A 23,098-nucleotide genomic window follows, 5' to 3' on the forward strand; every position below is an offset into this window, starting at 1 on the left:
GTATTTGCTGATGACCTGCTCTGTTGGGCTTTGGCCTGATTGGCAGTCATCCCATCCTGGATGAAGGATGAAAAAAAAAAAACTGACCACAGGCTCCCTCAAGGGTCTCGATTGGCTCGTCAGCAACATATTGATCAACAGTCTGTCTGTCGTCGCAAACACACGCCTTTGCATGTGTGTGAGTAAATGAGTTTTTTTTTCTCCCTCTCTTTGAAGAAGAGGAAGCCTGTGTGGGTTGAGTGAGAAGATTCTCTGTGGTCGCACCAGTGAGTCATTTTCCCGTAGAAGCTCTACAGCGATAACGAGGATGAGATGATACATCGCCATCGCAACACATTTTCCCTTCGTAGACGAGTCTGTTTCAAAGAGTCTGACTCATCCGTGTCAGTATTTATTTTGGGTGGTTTGTGGGGCCTTTTGTTGGAACCAGGCTAATATTCCCTTGCCGTCAATGGCCAGCTGCTTTATTGACTGCGGCCTTTGCTCAGCATGTTCGTATGGACACGTTTGCAAGGCCACACTTGTGCGGACTGCACTTCCATTAAGTGCTTGTCTCGGCCAGATCACTCACGCGAGCTATTGATAGGCCTTTTCCACCTCCGGGGCTCAATATAGAGGCCTTTGATCTGAAAAGACAAGTTTCTAATTAAACTGAAACAAAATGAAAAGCGCCAACGGCTTCTGGACTAGAAGCATGGAACTTTTCTTTCTTTTTTTAATAAACAAATCTCAGCCTCAGCCTGTTTAAATATTTGCCACTGTTTTGTCATTCTTCTTTAGTCAATTGTTATTGCAGACACACAGTCCTGCAGCTCCTACCCCATCGATTTAAATTGGCATATGCAAAACCAAGGCGTCGTGCCACGGCGACAGTTTTGCACCGGCCACTAAGCACATCCACAAGAGCACGTCGGGGTCAAGTGCTTCGCTTAGGCATTTAATGGTTAGCTTGTTTTTGTTTAGGTTTTTTTGAAAAGGGAAAAGGCTGGCTCAGCCACACTCGTTCACCATGTGATGAACGTCTATATTTCTAGCTCAAGCAAGCTCATGGGTTTTTTCTTTTTTTGTAAACTGGCTTGCTTTTATGTGCAAAAATGTTGTTCATTCCAGAGCTTTTATGAGTGGAGCAGGTGTAATGGAGAGAAAAGTGTGGTGGTGGGGATGTGCTGCTTTTTCATACCGCACAACATCAAAATGCTGCAGGTGGGGAAAGAAAAGGGCGAAGGCAACAGTGACAACATGAGTGAGTTTATTAGTCTTTGTCTGCAGGAGGTTACATTACTGAGCTCAGGCTATTTCTGGCCAATGCGGGCTCGCACGGATGCTTGTGTTCAGAGTGAGCGTGTACACACACACACACACACACACACGCACACACACACACACACACACACACACACACACACACACACACATATAAACACACCACTATTTCTGTTGATGGTCTTTCTGCTGTGGCGCCACTGATAAGGCAACTTGATGGCTGGCGGCACGTAGCCACAAAAGTATGCTGTCATCAGTGGGCGGGTCTTTTAGGGGTAACCTATAGTTCTCCTGTGTTCCTCTGTAATGGTGCATTCGATTCCATCTCTGAAGGCTGTTTATTATTCCCTGTTGTCGTCCATGAAAGCAACTTTGCATCAGCCTGTGTTTGAAATGTAGTAAATGTAGGAATCGTAGTTGTACGACTATTCCATCAAGACTGGGTTGAAGAGAATTGATGTTTGGATCCTTTGGGCAATTCCACTGAAATGCCACTGTGGGTACAATTGTGCACTGAGACAGTAACAGCAGGGCAGAGCATGCTCTGTGATGATTACAGAGTCAGCGGCCCAGTTGTTGGTGAGCAATCGAGAGTCCTGAGGGTAGCCGAGACAAGTCAAACGGTTTTATTCGATGCCATGCAAATATGTTTTCCCCCCTAAATGCCACTGCCCTTTGTAGACACACATCTTTATTCAAGCTTGACAGTCTGGTTCACATCAACCTAACTGGTCTGTTGTGCTGGCGCCATGCCTATTTTCATGTCTATTTTCCCTACACGATGCTGCCACTGTGGTCGACTTTGATTTGCACAAGTCATCCATCCATCCATTTTCTATTACCGCTTCTCCTGCAGACAGGGTACTGGAGCCTATCCCAGCTGTCACTGGGTGAAGGCAGGGTTACACTCGTGACAAGTTGTCAGTTTGTCACGGACTGTGGGAGGAAGCCAGAGAACACAAAGAGAACCCACATACACACAGGGAGAACATGCAAACTCCACACACAAAGGCCCAGGGATTGAACCTATGACCCTCTTGCTGTGAGGCAACATTGGTAAAAACTACACCACAAAACTGAAGTTTATTCTGATCACTATCCTTGTATTTTGTGGAGAAAACATTGTTGCTCCTGATAACAATATGGGTCCTTTGAGCAATTCATCCAACCATCCATCCATCCATCCATCCATCCATCCATCCATCCATTGGATCTTGGCAGCACCAGGCTAAGCAGATTATTCCAAAGACCCTCCAGAAAAATGTTCCAGCTTGTCTTGGGGGATTCTGTGTGGTTCCCAGGCTCACCGTCAAAGTCTGGATGGCGGACAGGGTCTTCTGGCGTCAAAGGAGGTACCTTGTTATTTGGCTGAAGCACTTCAGCATGGCTCCTTCTGACACAAATAATAGTTCCCTGTGGGTGTTTGAGCATCTTCATTACATCACTAGGTCTTCACCAACCTGCCTGTCCATCTCGGGTTCCATTTTCCCATCGCCCATGAAGACGACACACAACACTTAAAAGTCTGTGGCCCCTTTCCACCCTTCTGAAAGGGAACAACCAGCAATACTTGGAAGATTGTGCCACTTGCAGACCTGGAGGATGAGTGGTGTGATGTCCCATGCCAACCAGGAGGACGTGTTTGCCAACAAAACATTATGTTGTTAAAAACAAAACTAATTGATAGTACAAGGAGAATGGCACCTCCGACACAACACGCTTGGCCGGTCTAGTATCATGCTTTCCTTTATGGCAACACATCACAAAGCATCATCAAAAAGCCTTTCTGGCTTTAACGAGCTAGCTATTTGCTACTCCATAAATCCTCATGATGGCAGAGGTGCCAAAGAGAGCAAAGATGTTGTTGGAAGAGGCAAGAAGGAGAAGAATTAGCCAAGGAAGGAACTTTTCAGGCATAACTGGTCTTAATAAAAGGCACCAGGCAGACAGCCAAAGTTATACAATTTTATATTGGCCCATCTGAAGGTGCCACTGCCTTTGTAAAGAGTCAAAGTATCATATGAAAAAAAGATTCTGAAACAATTTCTTTATAGGAAGAAAAGCGGTATGGTGTTACTTTAAGTTGATCTAATAACATGAAGTGATATACAGTAGATATTGTGGTGAGTCGTCACCTCTGACTGACTGCCTGTCAGCGTGCTGCAGGCACAGCAGGTCTCACTGCGTCTCACTGGCTGCTGTGACTTTCCTGACTTTATAGTTTAGGGTTTTGGTCTGGATGCTTCTCCGGAGTCCAGGACCGGCTTGCTCCTGGGCCAGGTTCAGCTGCTGCCACTAATCTTTGGGTAATGGAGGTGCTGGAGGTTAACTCAGCCGTCACTCCCCTGCAGTCAGCTGTGCAAACTCTTCATCTTCTGGCCTCTCAGCTTGACTTTTTCTTTTTATCTTCCCAACTCCTTGATCAGCCGAGTCTGCTTTACCGACTGTCGCATCTCCACCTTGTACCAGCCGTGATCCCTGCTCTTGCCTTCCTTTCGGCTCTCCAAGCTTTCACCACATTGATTCCTTCTGTCCGCAGTCTCGCTTCCTCACTCGTCTATGTTTCCATGTCATCCTCTGCCCCATCGCTGCCTCTCCTTTGCCTCTAAAATGGCAATGTGCCGGGTAAGGCGGCGGTAGCTGTGGTGGTGGTGGTGGCGGCGCTACAAGAAAGGGATGACACATGGGTGACTGGTAACCATGGCAACACGTGCAGCTTGTCAAAGTGTCGCCGTCACCAATGTTGGATTGCTTCAATAAGTGCTTCCTCTCTCTCTCTCTCTCTCTCTCTCTTTCTCTCTCTCTCTCTCTCTCTCTCACTTCCTTCTCCCTCCGTCTTTTCACCTTTTCAGTCTCCGCCTCCCTTCCGTCGCTGACTAGTTTTGGGGAAAAAAAGAAAAGAAGGACAAAAAAGCAAAAAAAAAAAATAAATAAATAAATCAGACTCGTCTTTCTCTCGTAGCGCTAATTCATCTCCTGGTCGGTAATTGGTTCTAAGAAGCAGACCCTCCGCCCTCTCCCTTGTATCCTCCGCAGGCCGTCTCGCCGGTGTGACGCTCTTCCTTCCTCAATAAGGTCAGACGTACGGCGGGAATGTTATCCGCTCGGTGCGAGAGCTCGCCGTCAACACTCGCGTTTGTGAATATGCACGGCCGTATATAGCGCGTCGCAGAGTCTGCTTCGCCTCTGCTGTGTGTGTGTGCTTGCGTCTGTATAGCGATGTGCTGACATATGGAGGCTGACAGTAATCAGCCGTCCCCTGTGCGGCTCTCTGTTCGCCCCGTCAGCCCGGCCTGAGCCAGGAGCACATTAGAATCTGATCCATCTCCCCTCTGTGGCGAGTGGATGCCGAGCACTGGAGTGTGTCACAGTCCTCTTAAAGGAGACAGAAGCGGGACAGGGACTCGATGCCCGGCCGCCGGTTTAGACAGATGCGAGGAATGAGAAGCAGCGGCGGTGGCGGCGGCTAGGTGTTTGTTTTCTTTTTTTTCATTCTCCGTGCATCTCAGCTTCACTCCCGTCAGGCTGTCTCCGTTCTCCTCCTGTCTGCTCTCTCCTGTATCGTTGTCATTTTTTGTTTCGGCGAACACCCTCCACCCGCGCCGTCAACCTCCTTACCTGCTCTCCCCTCAAATCGTAGTGAAACCTTACAAAACCACACACGCCGGCCCCATCTGCACTATTTTGCTAAGCCAGCCTCAAGGGGAGAACGGGGCCCTGTTTTAACATACGGCAGTGGAAAGCACAGTTAAAGGGATTATCTAAAAATAGACCCTGGTCCCATTTTCTTCCCCATCTTGTTCCTGTCTTTTTCTCTCTCTCTTTTTTTTTTTTTTATAAAATTGTTTTTCTGTGCGTCTGCATTGCTCTGACAGGCAGCAGAAGCTGAGTCGTGAGATTTTTGGCTGAGATGCGTTGGAAAGGCGGACATACAAAGACGGGAGATGGCCAGATACTGCGTGAATCCATTGTATACAAACTGCCCAAACCTGGCTGAAGAGTCCTCCCGCTAATTCCCCCCAGAGGCGATGCTGATTGTGTTGCCTTTGGAGATAATACTGGTGAAGTGCTCTTTTCTGTACGTCCTTTGGGTCCTGCTGGAGTGCGGTGACGTTTTCTGAAAAGTGTCATGACTTACAACAACAAACAATTGCTTTTTAACCCGTCATGGAGCATGAATACGCATACACATTTTCACGGTGTTGAAAGAAATGTCAGATTCAGTGGAATGAAAAGGAACGTTTGTCTTCAGTGATATCACAGGAAACACTACAGAGAACATTCACGCACACACACACACACACCAATGGATTTCCTGCTCACTCCTTGGTTGCGCAGTGGAGCTCGAGGCACAGAGTCGCCCTGCAGCAGCGGCACACACGGCCTGCCGCAGTTTGACGCTGCTCTGCTGAAGAAAGTGATGAAAGGCGGTTTCGTCCGACCGTGTCGGAGCGGGTTGGGTCCGGACCGAGTCGGCCCTGATAGGATTCCTCTCGTGGACCCTCGTGATGCGGGTGACGATGATCCAGCAGGAGTGACTTCACGCTGATGCAAGATCTGCAAGCTCACTACACCGCGGGGCAACATGAGGCAGACGGTTTTACCATAGGAAACCTAATGAGGCTACCTGAGTGTTCGGGGAAATTTGAGTTCTGCAAATGTTGCATGCGAGACATGGCACAGCAAGAGACTACACAAATTTCTCTTTATGTCAGTGTAGTTTGTAGTTGCTGAATGGCTGGATGTATTGTAGAAAGGACATGGGAATAAAAGAGATGTGCATCTTGCTCATTATGCACAATGGATGTGCGTTCGCTAGGGATGGAACGGTTCATGAAAAAAAGGAGCGTGTGAGCCGTTCCGTCCTTACACATACTGAAATTCCATTTCGTGTTTCCACATCCTTGTACCAGCACGGCTGCTCCTCGGTAATATGCAAGAACATTCTTTTACGTGTTTGCACTGCAAAAAATACAGCAAACCTTTGCTTCAGTTTGAATGTCCTCCTCGTTCATGTTACTCAAATACATATTGCTGTTTCTTCTATTTTCTCTTTCCGAACTATTTCTAATTTGACCAGTGGTGGACCAGAAAGTAGTAAAAATAAGTAAAGTGACTTACAGCTAACTCCAAATGGAAAGCTTGTGCAGTGACACCTGCAGAAGCTTGTATGGAACCCATTTTCAGCCCTGGGCTTGTCTTGAAATAATGTTACAGCAACTTCAATATGTGCAGTGGGTCTGTTGTGTAGCGCACTTCCCCCTTTCTCTTGTTGTTTATTTTTCTAAAATGTCACTATTTTCAGTTAGGTGCAAATGAGGGTGGAATAGTCTGATTTCTATACTTTTAGATGACATAATGCTACACAGCTCATTGACTTGATTCATAAACCTAAGGGTTGACTTGGAGGCGGTGCTGTACACTGCAGTGCAGACCCTGCTGTCACCTCGCTGTACCTTTTTCATCGTGGGTTATACTCTGACAGCTTACTCATCACTTTGGCATGTGCTGTCCTGTCCTGTCCTGTCCTGTCCTGTCCTGTCCTGTCCTGTTGTGGAGCTTTCATTTAATTTACCCTTTCTCCATTTTTTGGTTTCTCGACTAACTCCATTAAGTGCCACCAAATTAAATGTACATTCAAGAGGAGGCCACACCAGTGGCTTGATTCTAAGTGCAATGGCATCCAGCAGGGCTGCACTCTGTGGATGTCCTTGCTGCTGCTGGATTCAGCCTAGGGACAGCATCCATGACACATCCATGACATTCAATCAATTGCTGCATCAATTGCTGTGACTGAACGCGAGTCCTCTCAGCACAAAGCCCAGAGCGACACTTTGGGATTTTTCCCGTTTATCTCGATGAGCAAAATTTTGTTTGCCTGTTTCATTGTTAAGAATTTGGCCTGCAAGGGAACTGATTCTTTTTTTAATACAGCTATTATATTAGTGTTTTTACACCTAACCTGCCCTCTGAGTTTGTACCATTGACTTTATGTAAAAATGGGCAGTCATTGTGATACCACCCATTGGTTTGTGAATGGCCGTTCTCAAGCCGGTTTTACATCTTGAGTTTCCAGTTCATTTGAAACTCTAAGATTCAATATGTGGATGTTTGGGTGAGAGGTCCTGGAGGTGTGCAATGATTGGAGGGTGAATGCATCATGTGTCCCAGTGCCCTCACACCTGCTGGTGAGCTGACTAAACTGTAGCCACACCAACGACTCTATGGTGATTTTTAATTGAAATTGGACCAAATTGAACCAAACGGTGATTAGGGCATATTCATTATCATTATTATTATTTACCGGTGAGTTAGGCCAACAACAACAACAACAAAAAATTAACCAGTTTGTTAAGGATTGAATTTGGTGTTTTTTTCATATTGATGTGTCATTTATAGTCTTTTTGCAACCATTTTTGACCGTCCCTGCTGGCCAAATGATAGAATGCAGGTATTTGGCATTCCTCTTTTTGCCTCCTTTTTGAAACCGGGTGCTCCATCCATCTTAATATACAATCAGTAGTTTGTACCTTCAAACCTGCTGCTCTCATCGTTGCAATAATTTATTGTTTACCTCTGCAGACAGCTGTGCTGCACATTTCCTGGGGTTGAGCAAAATGAAATGAAATGAAATGAATGAAAAAGTCACGATTCATCAGAGAAATGTCCTCCCTTGGCACTGACAATCTGCTGCCTTTGCTCTTGTTCCTCAGCTGGACCCAGAGAACACCGGTTTCATCGCAGTGGAGAACTTCACCAGCTTGGTGGAGCACCATGAGCTGCAGCTGGACCCGTCCAAACTGGACATGCTGTTAGCGCTGGTCCAGAGCAATGAGGAGGGACAGGTGTGCTACCAGGAGCTCATCGAGCTGGTGAGTGCAAGCAGCGTTTGTGCGCGTACACGCACACAAAGAGAACAAACAAACAAACAAATTTGCACCTTGTAATGAAGCGGAGGGACTTTCATCAGGTACCGGCCGATGTTTCCACACACCTGCCCGTTTATGCCGGATTTCAGAAAGGTTACAGAATTGATTGGGGTAGATCCAGCAGGCCAAAATTGACTGCTGCATTAAGGTCATTGTCCTGAAAAAGGAGGATCAATCTTTTTTTTCGGTTTACGTGTCTGCAAATCCGCAGACTTAACCTCATGAGCCACAGCAGTGGGTAAAAAAACTAAAAGCAAAAGAAGGAGCTTTCAGTGCCATAGTAACAGGGCAGCCAATTTTGATTTATGAGAACGACTCATATAAAATGAATGGAGTGGGGGAGAATTAAAATATTTGATCATGAAAGCGAGGCACTGGAGCTGCAGATGCGAGGCTGAGAGGCTGCGTGCTGTCGCTTCACATGTCTTATTCATACCCCGTTTCCGCCGCTATCTTTCCCAACACTTGCGGCCCCATTAGAAATCCTTGTCGAGCTCTATGTGCGAGCGTCTGATAGTCTCTGAGTGCGTGGATTAGCACCTGGCCTCGGCTCCCGCCGCCGTGCTGCCATAAGCACCCTGATGATTTCCAGCCAATGCAATATTTCAATTTGCTTCTCCATAAGCTCATTTTCGCTCGCCTTTTCCGACACTTCGCGCGCTCATTTCGTGGCGCGGCACAAAGTGTCTGATAGAGGCCACACAAAGCAACTCAATTCAGAGCAGGTTTCATTTGTTTGTTTTTTTGAACAATGACAGAAATCAATGCAGCAGCAACTCTGCAAGGCGTCCACTGCATCGACCCTCTTCCACTCTCTGCCGTCCTGTAAGTTCCCTTTCTGTGCCGTGCATAAGACGGTTCCACAAGATGAATTTCCATTTTGCCGATAATTACATAAAGGTCATGCATCTGTTGCCCGACTGCCGCACCTGGCTAGAGACCGTGCAGACCGAGGAGCCTAACACGACGTCTCATCTCTGGCACCGATCTTCCCTCAGGGGACGGAGACACATTTCTTTTTGATTATTTTCACGCAGGGCTCTCATCCAAAACGGACGACACGCTTGTGTGTGTGTGTTGGGGGATGTTTTTTTTTTTTTTTTTTTTTTAGGATTCTGTTTCCAAAACAGAATCAGAAGAAAAGGAAATACAATAGAAGAAGAAGAGGTTCAGCTGCTGGTCTCGCCCACGCCAGGCAGGTTGCTGCTACAGATGCTGTAGCATGACATTCGAAAGTAACTTCACCATCTGCTGTGCTGGACACTATTATGTTGTGTTATCAAAAATTGATATGTGCTGTCCTCCTTTAAATTGTCTTCACTCTCAGGACGTTGTGCGGCAGCATTGTGTGTCTCTGCATGTAATAACAGTGATGGTCCAGCTCGTGTTTGCAGGAGTTCCCGAAGCTACTAGACCACAGATATCTTCTGCAATTTTCCTTAAGCACTTGGAAACTTCCACAAAGTAATTGTTTCCAATTTCCGATTTTAACATGAATACCACAGCTGCAGAGTTGCTGCAGGCCCTGAGATGATCCCTGATAATCTTTGGTCTCTCTGTCAGATGTCTGCAGAGCCAAAAACCATGAGGGGAACAGCAACGCAGCAAATCTGAGCCAGATTTTTCTTTTGTAAATAAAGTTCAGGGATAAATGCTTCAAGATGAACCTAATATACTACATTTTTATGAAGATAACTACTTAACTCAAGTATCGTCGATGCAGATGCAGCACAATTACTAACTGTAACTATTATTTCATGAGGCTTTGCCACCAAGACTGCCTGCTGCTACAGGCCAAAATTGAACTAAACCGTTGAATCACTCTTGGTCTTCTTTTTTGAGCTCTAAGTTCTCACTTCCTTCTCTTTCATTCCACGCTTCCTTGTGGCATGTGTACATTTAAAAAAGAAAGAATGGAAAAAAGAAAGAAAGACAGAAAGAAAGAAAGAGATAGAAAGAAAGAATTAAAGAAAGAAAGAAAAAGCTGCTTCCCCTTCCGACAGCATCAAGGAGATGCTTTTAAAATCGCCCATCAGCCAAATGCAAATCGCCTTCGATTAGCCCAGCGTTGCCGTTAGCAGGCGCTAATCTGAGGCAATTTGGGAATGCCCGGCCTCACACTGATATCGACCCCCAGGTCTGATTCCACTCATTTGCCTGATACACGCATGTAAATGCGCGCCGGCCCAGACCCGCACCCGCTACGTGTCTGCATACAAATTGTGCCTACAAAAGCTTTTTGCTATTAATTAATGCGGGCGGCTCTCCGCCTCCCCGCAGCCTCACCCGCTCACCGTCGCAGACAGACAGACTCTCATTCATACACATGAGCGCTGCCAGGACACATTTGCTGACTAATTCAGTAGGTGTCTGGTAAGGGGAACCTGGCTTCCCGCTGAGCTGCACGTGTCGCGCGGGCGCTCTCTTCGGCTGCCGCGCGTAGCTTGGCATTTTCATTACCAGGTCGAGTAACGAGTCACCAGCGGGGCTGCTTCTACTCGCCTCCTCCTCCTCCTCCTCCTCCTGCTACTCCACCTCCTTTACCCCCTCCATCCCCACCGCCTCCACTTTCTCTCCTGCTGTCTAACTTAAATCCCCTCCAGCGATGTCAGTCCACCTCGCTGCTTCTGCTTCGGAGCTTCGGAGCTCCGTCCTATGCGGCTTTGTCCCGCTGTGTGTTTTCACGTCACACTCATCCCCAACGCATTAGTACGCATTCTCCATTTACATTTATGTCTCCCGGCAGTGACGGCCAGAACCCGCCTCTTTAATTCGCCGCTTAGCGCCGCATACGCTCCAGATCGTCTGCGTTAACCAGAAATCCCAGAATCGGTGACGGCGCAAAACGACGATGGTGTCATTAACTGGGACCTGCATGCCCTCATTACAGCATCTTACTGCTAATCTGCTCGGCATTGGCTGCCAGAGTGACGTGCCTTCTTAGAGAAATATACAGCAGTTGCCACCGCGGGCTGTTTTGCCAAGACGGAGACACAGTTAAACTGCACAAACATAGTGGGAGGACACTTCTGCAGCGTCGACTGCACAGGGGATTTAACAGAGTCGAGTTCACCGACTCGCTCGGTGCCCCGTCTCCCTGGCAGTTCAAAAGGTTGAATCAATTATATAAGACTGTTCAATTTTGAATAGGAGCAAAAGAGAAAAGGTTGACAGCAGGGCTCTTTTTGCACAATCAGTCCTTATCCTGCTCTCAGGTTCGCTTGGTCGCTGGGGCCCGCTCCAACCCACAGAGACGAGTTTCTTCCAGCTCAAGAAAAAAAACAAACGTGCCGATTTACAAAGTGAATGTGTGATTCCTGTCTGTCGGCTCTCGCACAACAGCATCTTTTCCAATTTCCAACGCTCGCTCGTCCACAGCCGTGAATCTGCCGTCTGCCAATGTTTGAATCACACAGCCGGGCAGCAGCTTCTCCGGCATGTGAACGCACTTCTTTTTTTTTCCCCCTTCTTGGGTTTGCACAAGACGTCGTCCCTAACGCTCGACACATCTCTCCTGCAGGGCCGATCCGAGCCGGAGAGCTCCATTAGTTCAGCCGGAGGGGTGAATAAGTAACGCTCCGCTAAAACCTCTCTGGGGAGACTGTACACACACTCACACACATGCACGCTCATCTATCACGCATGCATACTCACTCACTCACTCACTCACTCACTCACTCACTCTCGTACGTATACGTGTGTGTGTGTGTGTGTGTGTGTGTGTGTGTGTGTGTGTGTGTGAATTCCAATCCAGAAATAGAAAATCACACAGCCCGCAGTGCCGTTTATCTTGTCTCTGACAAGTTCTGCCGATTACAGACAAACCTTTTGATGATCCTGGGAGGGGGGGGGCTCGTAAGGCGTCGACGTTCACGCTTGTACAACGTTGAGGTTGAGCGTCCATATATGCGCGTCCTGTCTGGATAATTGCTCGTATCGATTCCCTCACAGACTCGGTCAATGCTCTCAGGAACCAGGCGTGTATCTACAGACGTGCGTCGTTTGTTTTCCTTCGGGTGGTATTTACGTTTTGATCAAAAACGGCGAGCGGGTGCGTTTCGGAGATTTCTGGGGAAATAACGTCTCTGATTTGGGAGGGCGGGGGAACGATTTGCGATACTGTGGTGCTTTTTTGCTTCTTTTCTTTCTCGGCCAGATTTTGCACGTAGGCTTTATGTCCTCGCGGTAGGTGTGATTAAAGGAGTGCTTTTAAGACGTGCACTCAGGTGTTGTGCTGTTATGGAAAAGGCTAAAAAGAGCTTTGTGATCCTGACCGGGGGGGGCATCAAAAAAAACAACTCTGCAAGTAGCTGATGTGAAAGTCTACAAGTCGCATTAGCTGCCCACGAGAGGCCTCCGTCTCCAAGGACCCCGGCGTTACCTATCAGCGTCGTGGCGGCCCACGCTAAACGCCAGCCAAGGCTTTCTGTCTTCCACAGGCTCTGCGGGCTAAAAGTGCTGCACTTTGCTTAAGTGTCCCAGAGTGAAGGGTTTTACCCTTTTTTTAAGCTTTTTTTTTTTTTTTTTTTTTTGCAGTGTAATGATTAAAGCATGAAGGGAGGGCCGCAGACTGCTGAGGAAGAGAAGGTGCACTCCCTGGTTTTTGAAAGGATTTGGCCGGGAAGGAACCCGACTATCTGGGTCAGCAGCGCCGCCGTTCAGATCCCTCCACTCTGCCAGAGTTCATGAGTGGGAGCGCATGCTGGGGGAGTCTTCAGCCGCTGCGGTGCAGCTTTTTAAAGAGTCCCAGGGAGTGAATAGCAAAAAAGTGGACAAGAAAGGCAGATTTTTGTGGTACATTTTTTTCTCCTTTCCTGACTGTTGTCAGAACGGCCTTTTGGACCACGTTTTCTAAACCGTTATAATTAGTATTGATCTGTCAGGTATTGACCGTGTGCTGTGGGATAATTAATTCATCAAGGACGATTGACTTGGGCTGAGCCCAGCGTGTACGGGAGGCAGCACGTTGCTTCCAAGAGGACAGGAGGATGGACGCTTGCCATTTGTCAAGCACACATGCACACACACACACACACACACACACACACACACACACACACACACACACACACACACACACACAGAGCCAAACCTGTGAGCATTTATTACCTATTCTCCATAACAGACCTCTTTATCTTCTACTAGTTCACTCCTGTTGGACATTCGGCAGCAGAAACAATGTCATATCACTTAGGGGCGTTTACATGGAAACAGATTTTTTTGAAACCGCACATTTTCGAAAACTCTCGAAAAAAAAAGCGATATGAAGCGGTATTCGAAAAAATTCCTTTTTGCACGGATACGATGGAAACGACTGAAAACGATGTAGTACCTATGCCAGGTCATGCACTGCACTGTTTTTCCCTATGAGTTATCTCTGACGGGAAACAGCATCCATCTACCTTTTTCCTCTCAGTTTCAGTTTCTCTCAGATTCTCTCTGTTACTGCTGGACGTGTCGTGCAGTGGCCTTGTATTTTTTTCACCGTGTTTGCCACCTCGTGTTGTTGTTTTTTTTGTTTTGTTTTTTTAATTGTTTTTGTTTTGTTATTTTCCTGTTTTTCATCATTCTCACACCAAAAGGCAGCTGATGTTTAGGCAGCTTAGCAGCGTGTCAGTTGTGCTCAGCTGCGTCTCGTCTCCCCGAAGACGCTCTGCGGCATGAGTGGGTAGGAGTGCAGAGTAGGTCGGCGAGGTGGCAGCTGTCACTGAGCCAAACGCACACACACACACACACACACACACACACACACACACACACACACACACATCCCTCTGACCTCCCTCTAATCAACCTCTTATTCTGTTCAAACTGCGCTTCTCTGTTTCAGCATGGACTCAACAATACACTTGTACTTAGAGGAGGAAAATGTCTCACTATTGCCGCCGCTGCCTCCAGACTGCATGAATCCAGCTCACTCTGAGCAGCCTCCTTCCTCCCTTTCTTTAATTTTCCTCCTCTCTGCCTTCTAATGTTCCCTCTCCCAGCCGCCGCCGCCGTCTTCTGCTTTCACCCCGTTGCCGCCTGAAGTGTAGCATAATTGCATTTCCAGGCCTGATTTCCATACTAAATGTGAATCCTTCCCATCTGCGGGAGAGCCAGCAGCCCCAACTTGACATCGTTCTGGTTATCGGCGCGCAACAGGCCCTCGCCATCCTACCACTAGCGTCGCAATTAGCCACCGTTAGCGTAGTTACCCTGTCTTGCTCTGCTGACTTTCAAAAGGGATTAGTAGTCTATTTTCTAACCATTTTTTAAGCCATATGTTGGAAAAAGCAACCAGAGTAATCCGTTCATTACCTCTTCATTATTTTCTCATTATTTCCAGTCTTTGTCCTCCTGTGAATTTAGCTCATTAGCTTTCCTAGCTGTGGGCGCAGCAGGGTTTTTTTCTATCTTCAGTTGTCCCCTGCAGTGTCCATTATAAGCAGTCTACAGACCTAATAAATTACTCAAAGTGCACTTTAAATGTGGGTTTTGCTTTCCACATGATGTCTCAGTATGTAAATAACCTCCATATTGTCTCATTAAATTAAATTGTAAGTACGGCAAACATAGAGGGAGCTTAAACACCTGCGTCTAATACTTCACGGGAAACTACAAGGACATCAGAAATGAAGGATTAACATTAGCATTGCTTGCCGTATGCTCTCTAACCAAGAGATGCTACTATATGTTAGAAACTTGTCCTGATTTGTGTTATCAGCGGTGGCAGCAGCTTCCCACGAGGCCTGTCTCTCTCTTTGCTTGTCTTGGAAACAGATTTTAATGAAGTGTCACATCAAATTTAGAGATAAGTGATGTAAAGATAAAGGTAAAGTCGGCCAGTTGTGCTTGAAAGTGGCTTAATGTGATCTATCCTACGGCGAAATAGTACAGCTTTGAGCTGCGTGTGCACCAAAATATACCATCTGCGACTCCAGCAATAGATCAGATTCTTCTGTTAACGGTGTAAATTGGAGAGCTGGATTCTGCATATGGTTCCTTTCAATGATGTGTTTTGTGTGAGACTTCATTCATCCAGCTTAAATCCACTAAGACTGTGTCCAGGTTGCACACCTCCATTACTGCACTTAAATATACATTAAAGTACAGTAATTAGCAATTAGCATGCTGCCGCCATTACGCCCTGTTCACTGCGTCATTAAGTGTGTGTGAAGTGTGCCTTGTTCCCCGTTCTAATTTTGGGTTGGTTATTGAGTGAAAATGTTTAACGTTTGCACTCCTTCACCTTCCTAAAATAAAAGCCCTTTTTTTTTTCATTAAAATATTTTGCTCAGTTTTTTTAATGTTTTTTTTATTCAAGATTACTTTGGCTATTATTTTAAGAGGGTATTGACTTATTTCCCGATGTGAAGTGACTTTGCGCACCCAGAACATGAGGTATTAAGCAGAGAAGTGTGTGATGCAGGACATAGTTCCAGTGAAGCACACAGGCTTATTTTCTGCACAGTGTCCTCCACGGTTAGTCCGCAAAGACATGAAGTCTGTTGTCTTGATAACAGGACGACTGTGGTTGTGAAACTGTTAGAATAGTTTTCATCTTGCCTCTTTTAAAATCTTCTCAGGAGCTGTTCCAGTTGGCCTGCAGGCTGGTTTCCCTTTAAGAAAACCTGGAATCTGGCGATAACACAAACACAAACTCACTCCGACACGACCCCCTTCGTTCTCTCTCTTTTTCTCCCTTGCTCATAACTTTGACGCAGATTTGCTATTCCAGGAGAAAATCACTTGAACAAGCCTCGTTTCTCGCAGTGTCTGAGCTGCAATCAACCCCGCTGGCAGCCGCACCGGATTTCTGTCAAAATCAAAAGCTCTTATACATCATTTAAATATCCTATCAGCCCTTAATATTCTGCTGCTGCTCCGACTCGTCTAGTGGCGTCAGAAACTCGTTTGTGCATTACACGGGTGTGATATTAAACTTTGGTCCTTCATTTCTAACACCACTTTGGAACAGTTATGCCTCTCTGTTGAACACTAACCTTTTAATTTCAGCAACAAGTTAGATTTTTTAATTTTTTTTAAAGCATCTGCATAATGCGTTCTGGGTGAGCGCGTGTGCTGTGTCTCACAGATCCGCCATCAGACAAAAGAATATTTAGGCACCACGAAGTTGCTGAATCACCACTGTGTGAAAAACAGCTTTGTTATTTCAGCACCATTTTCAGAAAGCAATTTGTCAAAACATTAATAAAGGCAGAGTTGCAATGTCGCTTTTGGATGAGTCCGCAGTTTCTATCTCAGTCTGTCCAGACTTGTGTAAGTGTAGGTTTTGTTTAAAGCTGGGCATGGGTGAAGCCAGTAGGCCTGCAAGCCATCATTCTTGAAAAATGCAACCATCCATCATCCATCCAACCATCATCCATCTGCCATTTATACATTTTCCACCATGTGTCAGATCTACTCACAGTAGCTACAAAAGTAAGTTGCTAGTTTGGTTACATGACTTTCAGCCTTTGCCTCTCAGTCTTTGACGTGTATCCAGGTTTGATCCAGTCTTGTTTCAAACCATGTATTATTTATATTTTAGCTTGTTCACAAGGTTGCTCTGAAAACGACCTAACATGCTTCCTCATGCTGTTGCTGGGAGATCAGTGCCAAACTAAATACTATAAAATCCACGTCATCTAAAAACAACATAATAGCACGACTAAACGATGATGACTGTAATGCTTTATTTAAACAGAAATATTGTAGACTCATCATCAGAGAGTCACCGACAATGCCGAGTACATTTTCTGGCCAATACGCAGCTCCACAATCTGGGCAGAGAATGAAAGATCACAGTGTGCGTTGCGTTTGTTGCATTTCATGGTTTTAAACCATCTGTGAGAACTTTTATATTTGGAGCTCGTCTGCAGCTTCTTCTTCTTCTTTTTGAAGCGGTGCATCTCACTGTTGATTCATTTGTTCTGCTGATATCAACACTTAGTTCCTGCACAATATCACAGACATGGAATGGAAAAAATGACAAGGCAGCAATTGATGTTGAGGATCTGCATTAACTATTCACACTTCTCCTGGACTCAGGGTCGGTAGGGTTGCTGGAGTCATTCCCAAATGTCTTCAGCCAAAGGCAGGTTTACACCCTGCACAAGTCGCCAGTTTATCGCAGAACCACAAAGACACAACTGTTCACACTCGCACTCACTGGTACAGACAATTTAGAGTTCCCAGTTGTCTTTGTCTTTGGACTATGGGAGGAAGCGGGAGAACCTGGAGAGAACTGTGTACAATACAGTGAACTACAGTACAATGTCGTGCACAGTCCCATTGTACAGTGCATAATGTCAGTAAAGGGCAATCTATTATATTCTATTCTGTGTGAAAACTCCACACAGAAGGGCAGAAAATTGAACTCTGCAACCTTCTTGCTGTGAGGAGAAGGTGCTGACCACAGCGCAGGCTGAAGATCTCCTCATTCTCATTGCAAGATGTTGTTGAGTAAGTTTGCTCGCCAGAGCCCTGGAAGCTAACCTGCATTTCTCCTCCTTCCTTCCTTCCTTCCTCTCAGATGAGCAGCAAGCGCTCCAGCAGCTTCCGACGGGCCATCGCCAATGGCCGGCGCACGCTGCAGAGGGAGATCCTCCTGGACGAGACGGGGCTGGGCCTGTACAAGCGCTTCGTCCGCTACGTGGCCTACGAGATCCTGCCCTGCGAGACGGACAGGCGCTGGTACTTCCACCAGAACCGCCTGTGCCCGCCGCCCGTCTTCATTGCCATCGTCACCATCGTGCAGGTGAGCGTCGGCCGACCCGGCTCGTCAGAAATCCACGCGCCACATTTGCTTTGTTTTGTTTTTTAAGACACTGCGCCGCAACCCCCACTCCCCCCCCAAACCGCCGCGGGCTTCTCGCACTGCTCCGAGGGCTCGGGTTGCTCAACTTCAGAGCCACTGAAAAGATTTTCTGGCTTTGATCAGCAGCTTTTACTGTGAGCTCTATATGCGCTGGTAACCCATTTCGGAGTCAAGGGCTTAGCGGCTGCGACTAATTCCATCCCTTCGAGGTGCAACACACTGTCAGCCCACCATGCAGGGGGTGGGGTTTTTTTAACACTGGTTTCTGGACTTGGAAACCAGGTCAAAGAGCTCCCTGGTCTGGATGAAAAGACCAGTGTGTGAGATTTAGTTGCCTCTGACAGTGAGGAGGGCTTTTGCAAACGGCGTTTATGTTTTTGTTGCACCTGATCTGACGTCACTCACTCTGACAGCAGCTGTGATATCAGGGTGATGTCACAAAACCCAGAGCAGATCCATGTCCTAGGTCATGGTAGACATGTGCTTGGACAATGTGAACTGTCGGCTGCAAGTTGGGCATCTGAGTCGAAACAAGTGACACTCGTTTCTTCATTTGGGAGAAGGCCACAACAGACAATGTCTCAATGACTCGTCATGTGTGTTTTTCTCGTTTGGCGTCATCTTGCTCACACAATACAAATTGTCTGTGAAGCAGGACTTTTAGTGTCCTGTTGGTGGATTAGACCCGGCAGCATTTTCTGCAAAAAGTACGAAAACGCTAAACACACACGTTTGTTTAATTTTTTAGAAAAATTCAAAATAATTTGCCCTTTAAAGGCTATTGAGGGCATTTTAGAAGCATTTTAAAATTTCACTCAAAAGCCCAAATATTCCAAACTTTTTGTTAGGAGTGTAAATGCTTTATCTTTAACTTTGACTAATACACTCAAACATTTCTTCCAACAGTCCACACCAGGCCTTTAAAACAAGCTGTGTTTAGTTTAAATGTTAACCAAGTAATTAAACTAGAAAGTCCAACATGGCCCAAAGAAGTCTGACCATTGGATAATTGCAAGTGCCTTCAAATTTGAACAAATTGCTCCATTTAGAGGTGAAAATCACCTGCAACTCCACCAACCTTTTCCCTCTGAAATTGTCGTAATTGTGAGGAGAGGAAAACCAAGCGCTCTCGTAATGCCTGCAAATGTCTGTAATGACAGTAAGGATGGGATAATAATGGTTCCTTGTAATTCACAGAGACAATGAGTCATTATTTTCTGAAAAGAAATGAATGTCTTTCAAGCAGATGTGCACCCCCACTCACACGCACACACATACATACTCCCCCACCATGGGCAATAATTGTCTGACTAGTAAGCATCAGATGAGATTCCCAGAGAGCCAAGAAAAGTCTGGGGTTCCTTCTGCTAAATGCAGTTGGTTTTAGTTTCACAGCCCAATTTCCACTTTTTCCACCAGTCGAGCAGTCTTGGAGTCTGTCTAGTAGAGCTGCAGTTATCAGTTAATTTTGTTATCCTTCTCAATCCTCATTATCTTTATTGGTTCTGTTCAATTTGATCAAGTGATTATTTTTTTAACAAAAATGAAAAAAAAAATGAAAAAAAAATGAAATTGTGAAAAAGACACGCCTGAAAACGAGAAACAACATTTTGTTTCTTCCAGAACCAGCAGCTGAAACAACAACCTCAAAAACTATCAAATTAAAAAGATAACACATAACAACAGCTAAGGATGGAAGAGCTACGGAAGCTAAGCTCACGTTCAGGAAGGTGGTGATCATATCGTTTTTCAGTCGAGTCGATTAATCGATCAATCAATTAATCGCGTCAGCTCTAGTGCCTAGTGTGTCAGCAAGCACTGACAGTTTGGTTTCCTTCCTGCAGATCATTGTGTTCATGTGCTACGGGATCATGCTGAACAAGTGGGTGCTGCAGACGTACCAGCCCGACTTCATGAAGAGCCCCCTGGTCTACCACCCCGGCCACCGGGCGCAAGTCTGGCGTTTCTTCAGCTACATGTTCATGCACGTCGGGTACGCACCGCCGCCTCAACACACACACACACACACACACACACACACACACACACACAGACACACACTGCCGTCAGACACCATGGCCCTCTAACTCCTTCTCTCTGCCGGTGGCTTGTCCCGACTCAGCTTGGAGCAGCTGGGCTTCAACGCCTTGCTGCAGCTGATGATCGGCGTCCCGCTGGAGATGGTCCACGGCATCTTGCGGATAAGTCTGCTCTACATGGCAGGAGTGCTGGCAGGTAGGTGTCTTGGAAAGAGGAATTGTGACATTTTTTTATTTTTATTTTTTTTTGGCAGGGGGCAGGGGGGGCATTTTAATCAAATATTTTTAAGTTTGTTCCTTGTTTTTTTTTGTGCTGTTAATCAATTTAATTTGATTGGATTATGGATTGAAAGAACAACGACAGAAAAATTGTAATTTAACAGAATCTTTTTGACTGGTTGACTAATAACATTATACATTAACACTATCTCTCAACACTTTCCACCCCAGAATTGCATTCATAATACAGATATACCAGACAACAATCACACTAATAAGAACTCTCTGTTTCAAAAGTCACTCCACGGTCAAATTTTTAATCCTTGTTGGCTTTCAATGACAAGCATTTTCTGTGAGCGTCGCTGTCCCATCTCTCAGACTACTGTACCCCTTAAAACATTGTGTGCATTTCCAAAGTGAAGGTGACATTGTCTTTTAACCGCCTCCAAACACACTAAAGCAGGGAGCGACGGCACTGCAGCTCAGCCTGCTGAAAACACATGCAGACATTTTTAATGAATAATTATTTCACTTTGCGCTGCAGCAACATTTTCCTCCGACTTCTTGGCTTTTATGTAACTGCGATGTGTTACATAAGCTCTCAAAATACATACGTCGCTATGATAAATACGCTGGAGCCGAAGGCGTCCTGAATAATGACTTCCTTTGCTGAGAACCAAGGCGGTACAGTGTAATAACCTCCAGCACACCTGTGTTGTCACAGTGGGTTTTGTCGTCTTGTTTGGTCGCTTTGTGAATGTTGATTGCGGATCGAACAAACGTGCGTCCCCTTTTTCCATCGTATCCCTCATGATGGTGGACAAAAGCTGAGAACCCGTGATTGGCTGTGCCCGGAGGTTTGAAGTGCCTGGTGATGAGAACCCTCATTGAGCTCCCCCCCCCCCAGCCTCATCAAGGGAGACAGCAGGAAGGACTTTCTGTTTTGCATATATGCTGATCATTAGGCGTGAATGCTTGCTGGCATTTATTTATTTATGTCATTTTTTTGTGGATGCGTTGACGTAAATCTCAACAGATCTCGTTAATACAGACGGATCTGTAAACAGCCTCCTCTTTTATCATCACCGAGTGAAAATCCTGCCAGAGGTCTCGCTAATCTCCAGGTATTTGATCGTTGTCGAGAGCAATAGTCCACCGAGTCTGGGAGGAGTTTTTTTTTTTCCCCCTCTGTGATTTTTACAGTAAAGCGAATAAATCCACACCTCACTTCTCTTTTTCTCCTCTGCTTTGACACATTCAGCTCCAAAAATGGAGTCGAAGCCGCTCAAAACTCCTTGTGCTCCATAAAACTCAGGTGCTCCCTCCGCACACAAGTCCTAACACTCATGAATTATTGTGGCTTTGATTTATTGCCGGAGTGATGACACGGAGAGCGAAGGAGCAGCATGAGACTTAAAGTGGGGGGAAGAGGGATGACGATGTCGGCTCTCTCCCCGGGGACTCCGGTTCTGGAGACGCCGTTCGGGGGTTTTAAGCCTCGGCGTCGGTTCAAACTGGAGCAGCGAGGAACAAAGCAGGAGGGAGGGGTGTTGATGTTTGCGCCTGCGGAGGCAAAACGCCCTCATTACGATTCTTGCGCCCGACTAACAGTTGAGGCCATCAAAGATTTTATCGCTGTCGTTCACACTCGAGTTTAACGCCGTCCGTCTGGAAGGAAATTTGAGCTGCAAGGGAAATGAACCCAGCGCCGGACGTTATCGTCGTCGTAACTGTCTGAGTGGATGAGGAAGGAGCCAGTTCCTCCACACTGGGGGGGAGGAGCTGCAGCGTTGCCGAGCGGGTCGACTTCTCAACTAGTGCACTGAGTTTGAATTGGAACTGCGCTTATCAAAAACCTTGATTGGAGGGACAGTCTTTGGCCTTGTGCACCTCGTACGTAGGTGGTTATTTTCACAAAAAGAACGGAATGTCACCCTCATGGCCAACACTGTCAGGGAACTCCTCTTAACTGTGTCCACGTGCACAGAAAAAGGTTTGTGCGCTGTATTATTTAGTTTTTGTTTATGTTTGTTTCATTCGTTTTAACATTTCTAGCAGGACTTTTTACACACGGTAGAAATGTACATCGGCTGTGGCCTCTTCTTTCATTTGATTCCAGTCTATAGCTAAGAAGGCACTGCACGGTTTATGTTTGGATGCGCAATTACGGCCAAGGCTCACAGTCGTGCCTCACTGGCCTGCACAAGTCGGCACTACAGCAGTCGGGGTCAGTCAGCGTGTGAGGGATGATTTCTCTCAGTGCGAGGTGAAATTCAGACACTTCCACCAAGTTTGAAATTTTTCAGGCAACTCTTGATGGGGTTGATCACCCAATGATCGCCGGGTGTGGCACCGCTGCTGCCCACCGCTCCCTCGGAAGGGATGATCGGTCACATGCGGAGGAGAAATGTTGCATCCTTCGGGATGTGACAATCACTAGGACTCTAATTTTCATACCACAGACTAGTGTGTACTGGTTTGCAAAAACCTGCCAGTGCCAGCCGATGAAAACGGGGAGTTTGGTGGGGAAAGAGCAGCGATATCAAAACGACGATGGGGAACAGTGGAGGAAGTGATCATCGACTGGCCTAGCCGTTAAATGTGTGATACACCGTCGTCAGAGATTCTCCTGAAGCCGGTCGGCTCGTGTGAAATCCAAAGTCACAGACAGCTGTGAAAATCGTGCCATGCGTCAACACCTTCAGAGTCGAAATGAACTCAACGATGTTGTTGTTGTTGTTGTTGTTGTCGTTTAAATTAGCGCCGGCGTGTGTTATGTACGGGGATTCTGGAAACACCTGAGTGGATTATATTCATTTTAATCAATTAGATTAAATTGAATTAAA

General features: G+C 46.3%; 1 protein-coding gene across 2 annotated transcripts in view; it reads left to right on the forward strand.

Moving 5' to 3' along the window:
* Nucleotides 1-23,098, forward strand: part of rhbdl1 (rhomboid, veinlet-like 1 (Drosophila)) — a 48,116-nt gene that overhangs the window by 6,286 nt on the left and 18,732 nt on the right. For both annotated transcript variants that reach the window (XM_076034476.1, XM_076034475.1), the window contains exons 2-5: nt 7,977-8,135; nt 17,710-17,934; nt 19,839-19,987; nt 20,117-20,229. In XM_076034476.1, the coding sequence (XP_075890591.1) occupies nt 8,070-8,135; nt 17,710-17,934; nt 19,839-19,987; nt 20,117-20,229 (553 nt within the window). In that variant the 5' untranslated portion in view covers nt 7,977-8,069. The remainder of the gene's footprint in view (nt 1-7,976; nt 8,136-17,709; nt 17,935-19,838; nt 19,988-20,116; nt 20,230-23,098) is intronic.

This window comes from Nelusetta ayraudi, unplaced genomic scaffold (assembly GCF_046127955.1).
Source record: "Nelusetta ayraudi isolate G7.1 ecotype Tasmania unplaced genomic scaffold, CSIRO-AGI_Nayr_v1 ptg000042l, whole genome shotgun sequence".
NCBI lineage: Eukaryota > Metazoa > Chordata > Actinopteri > Tetraodontiformes > Monacanthidae > Nelusetta > Nelusetta ayraudi.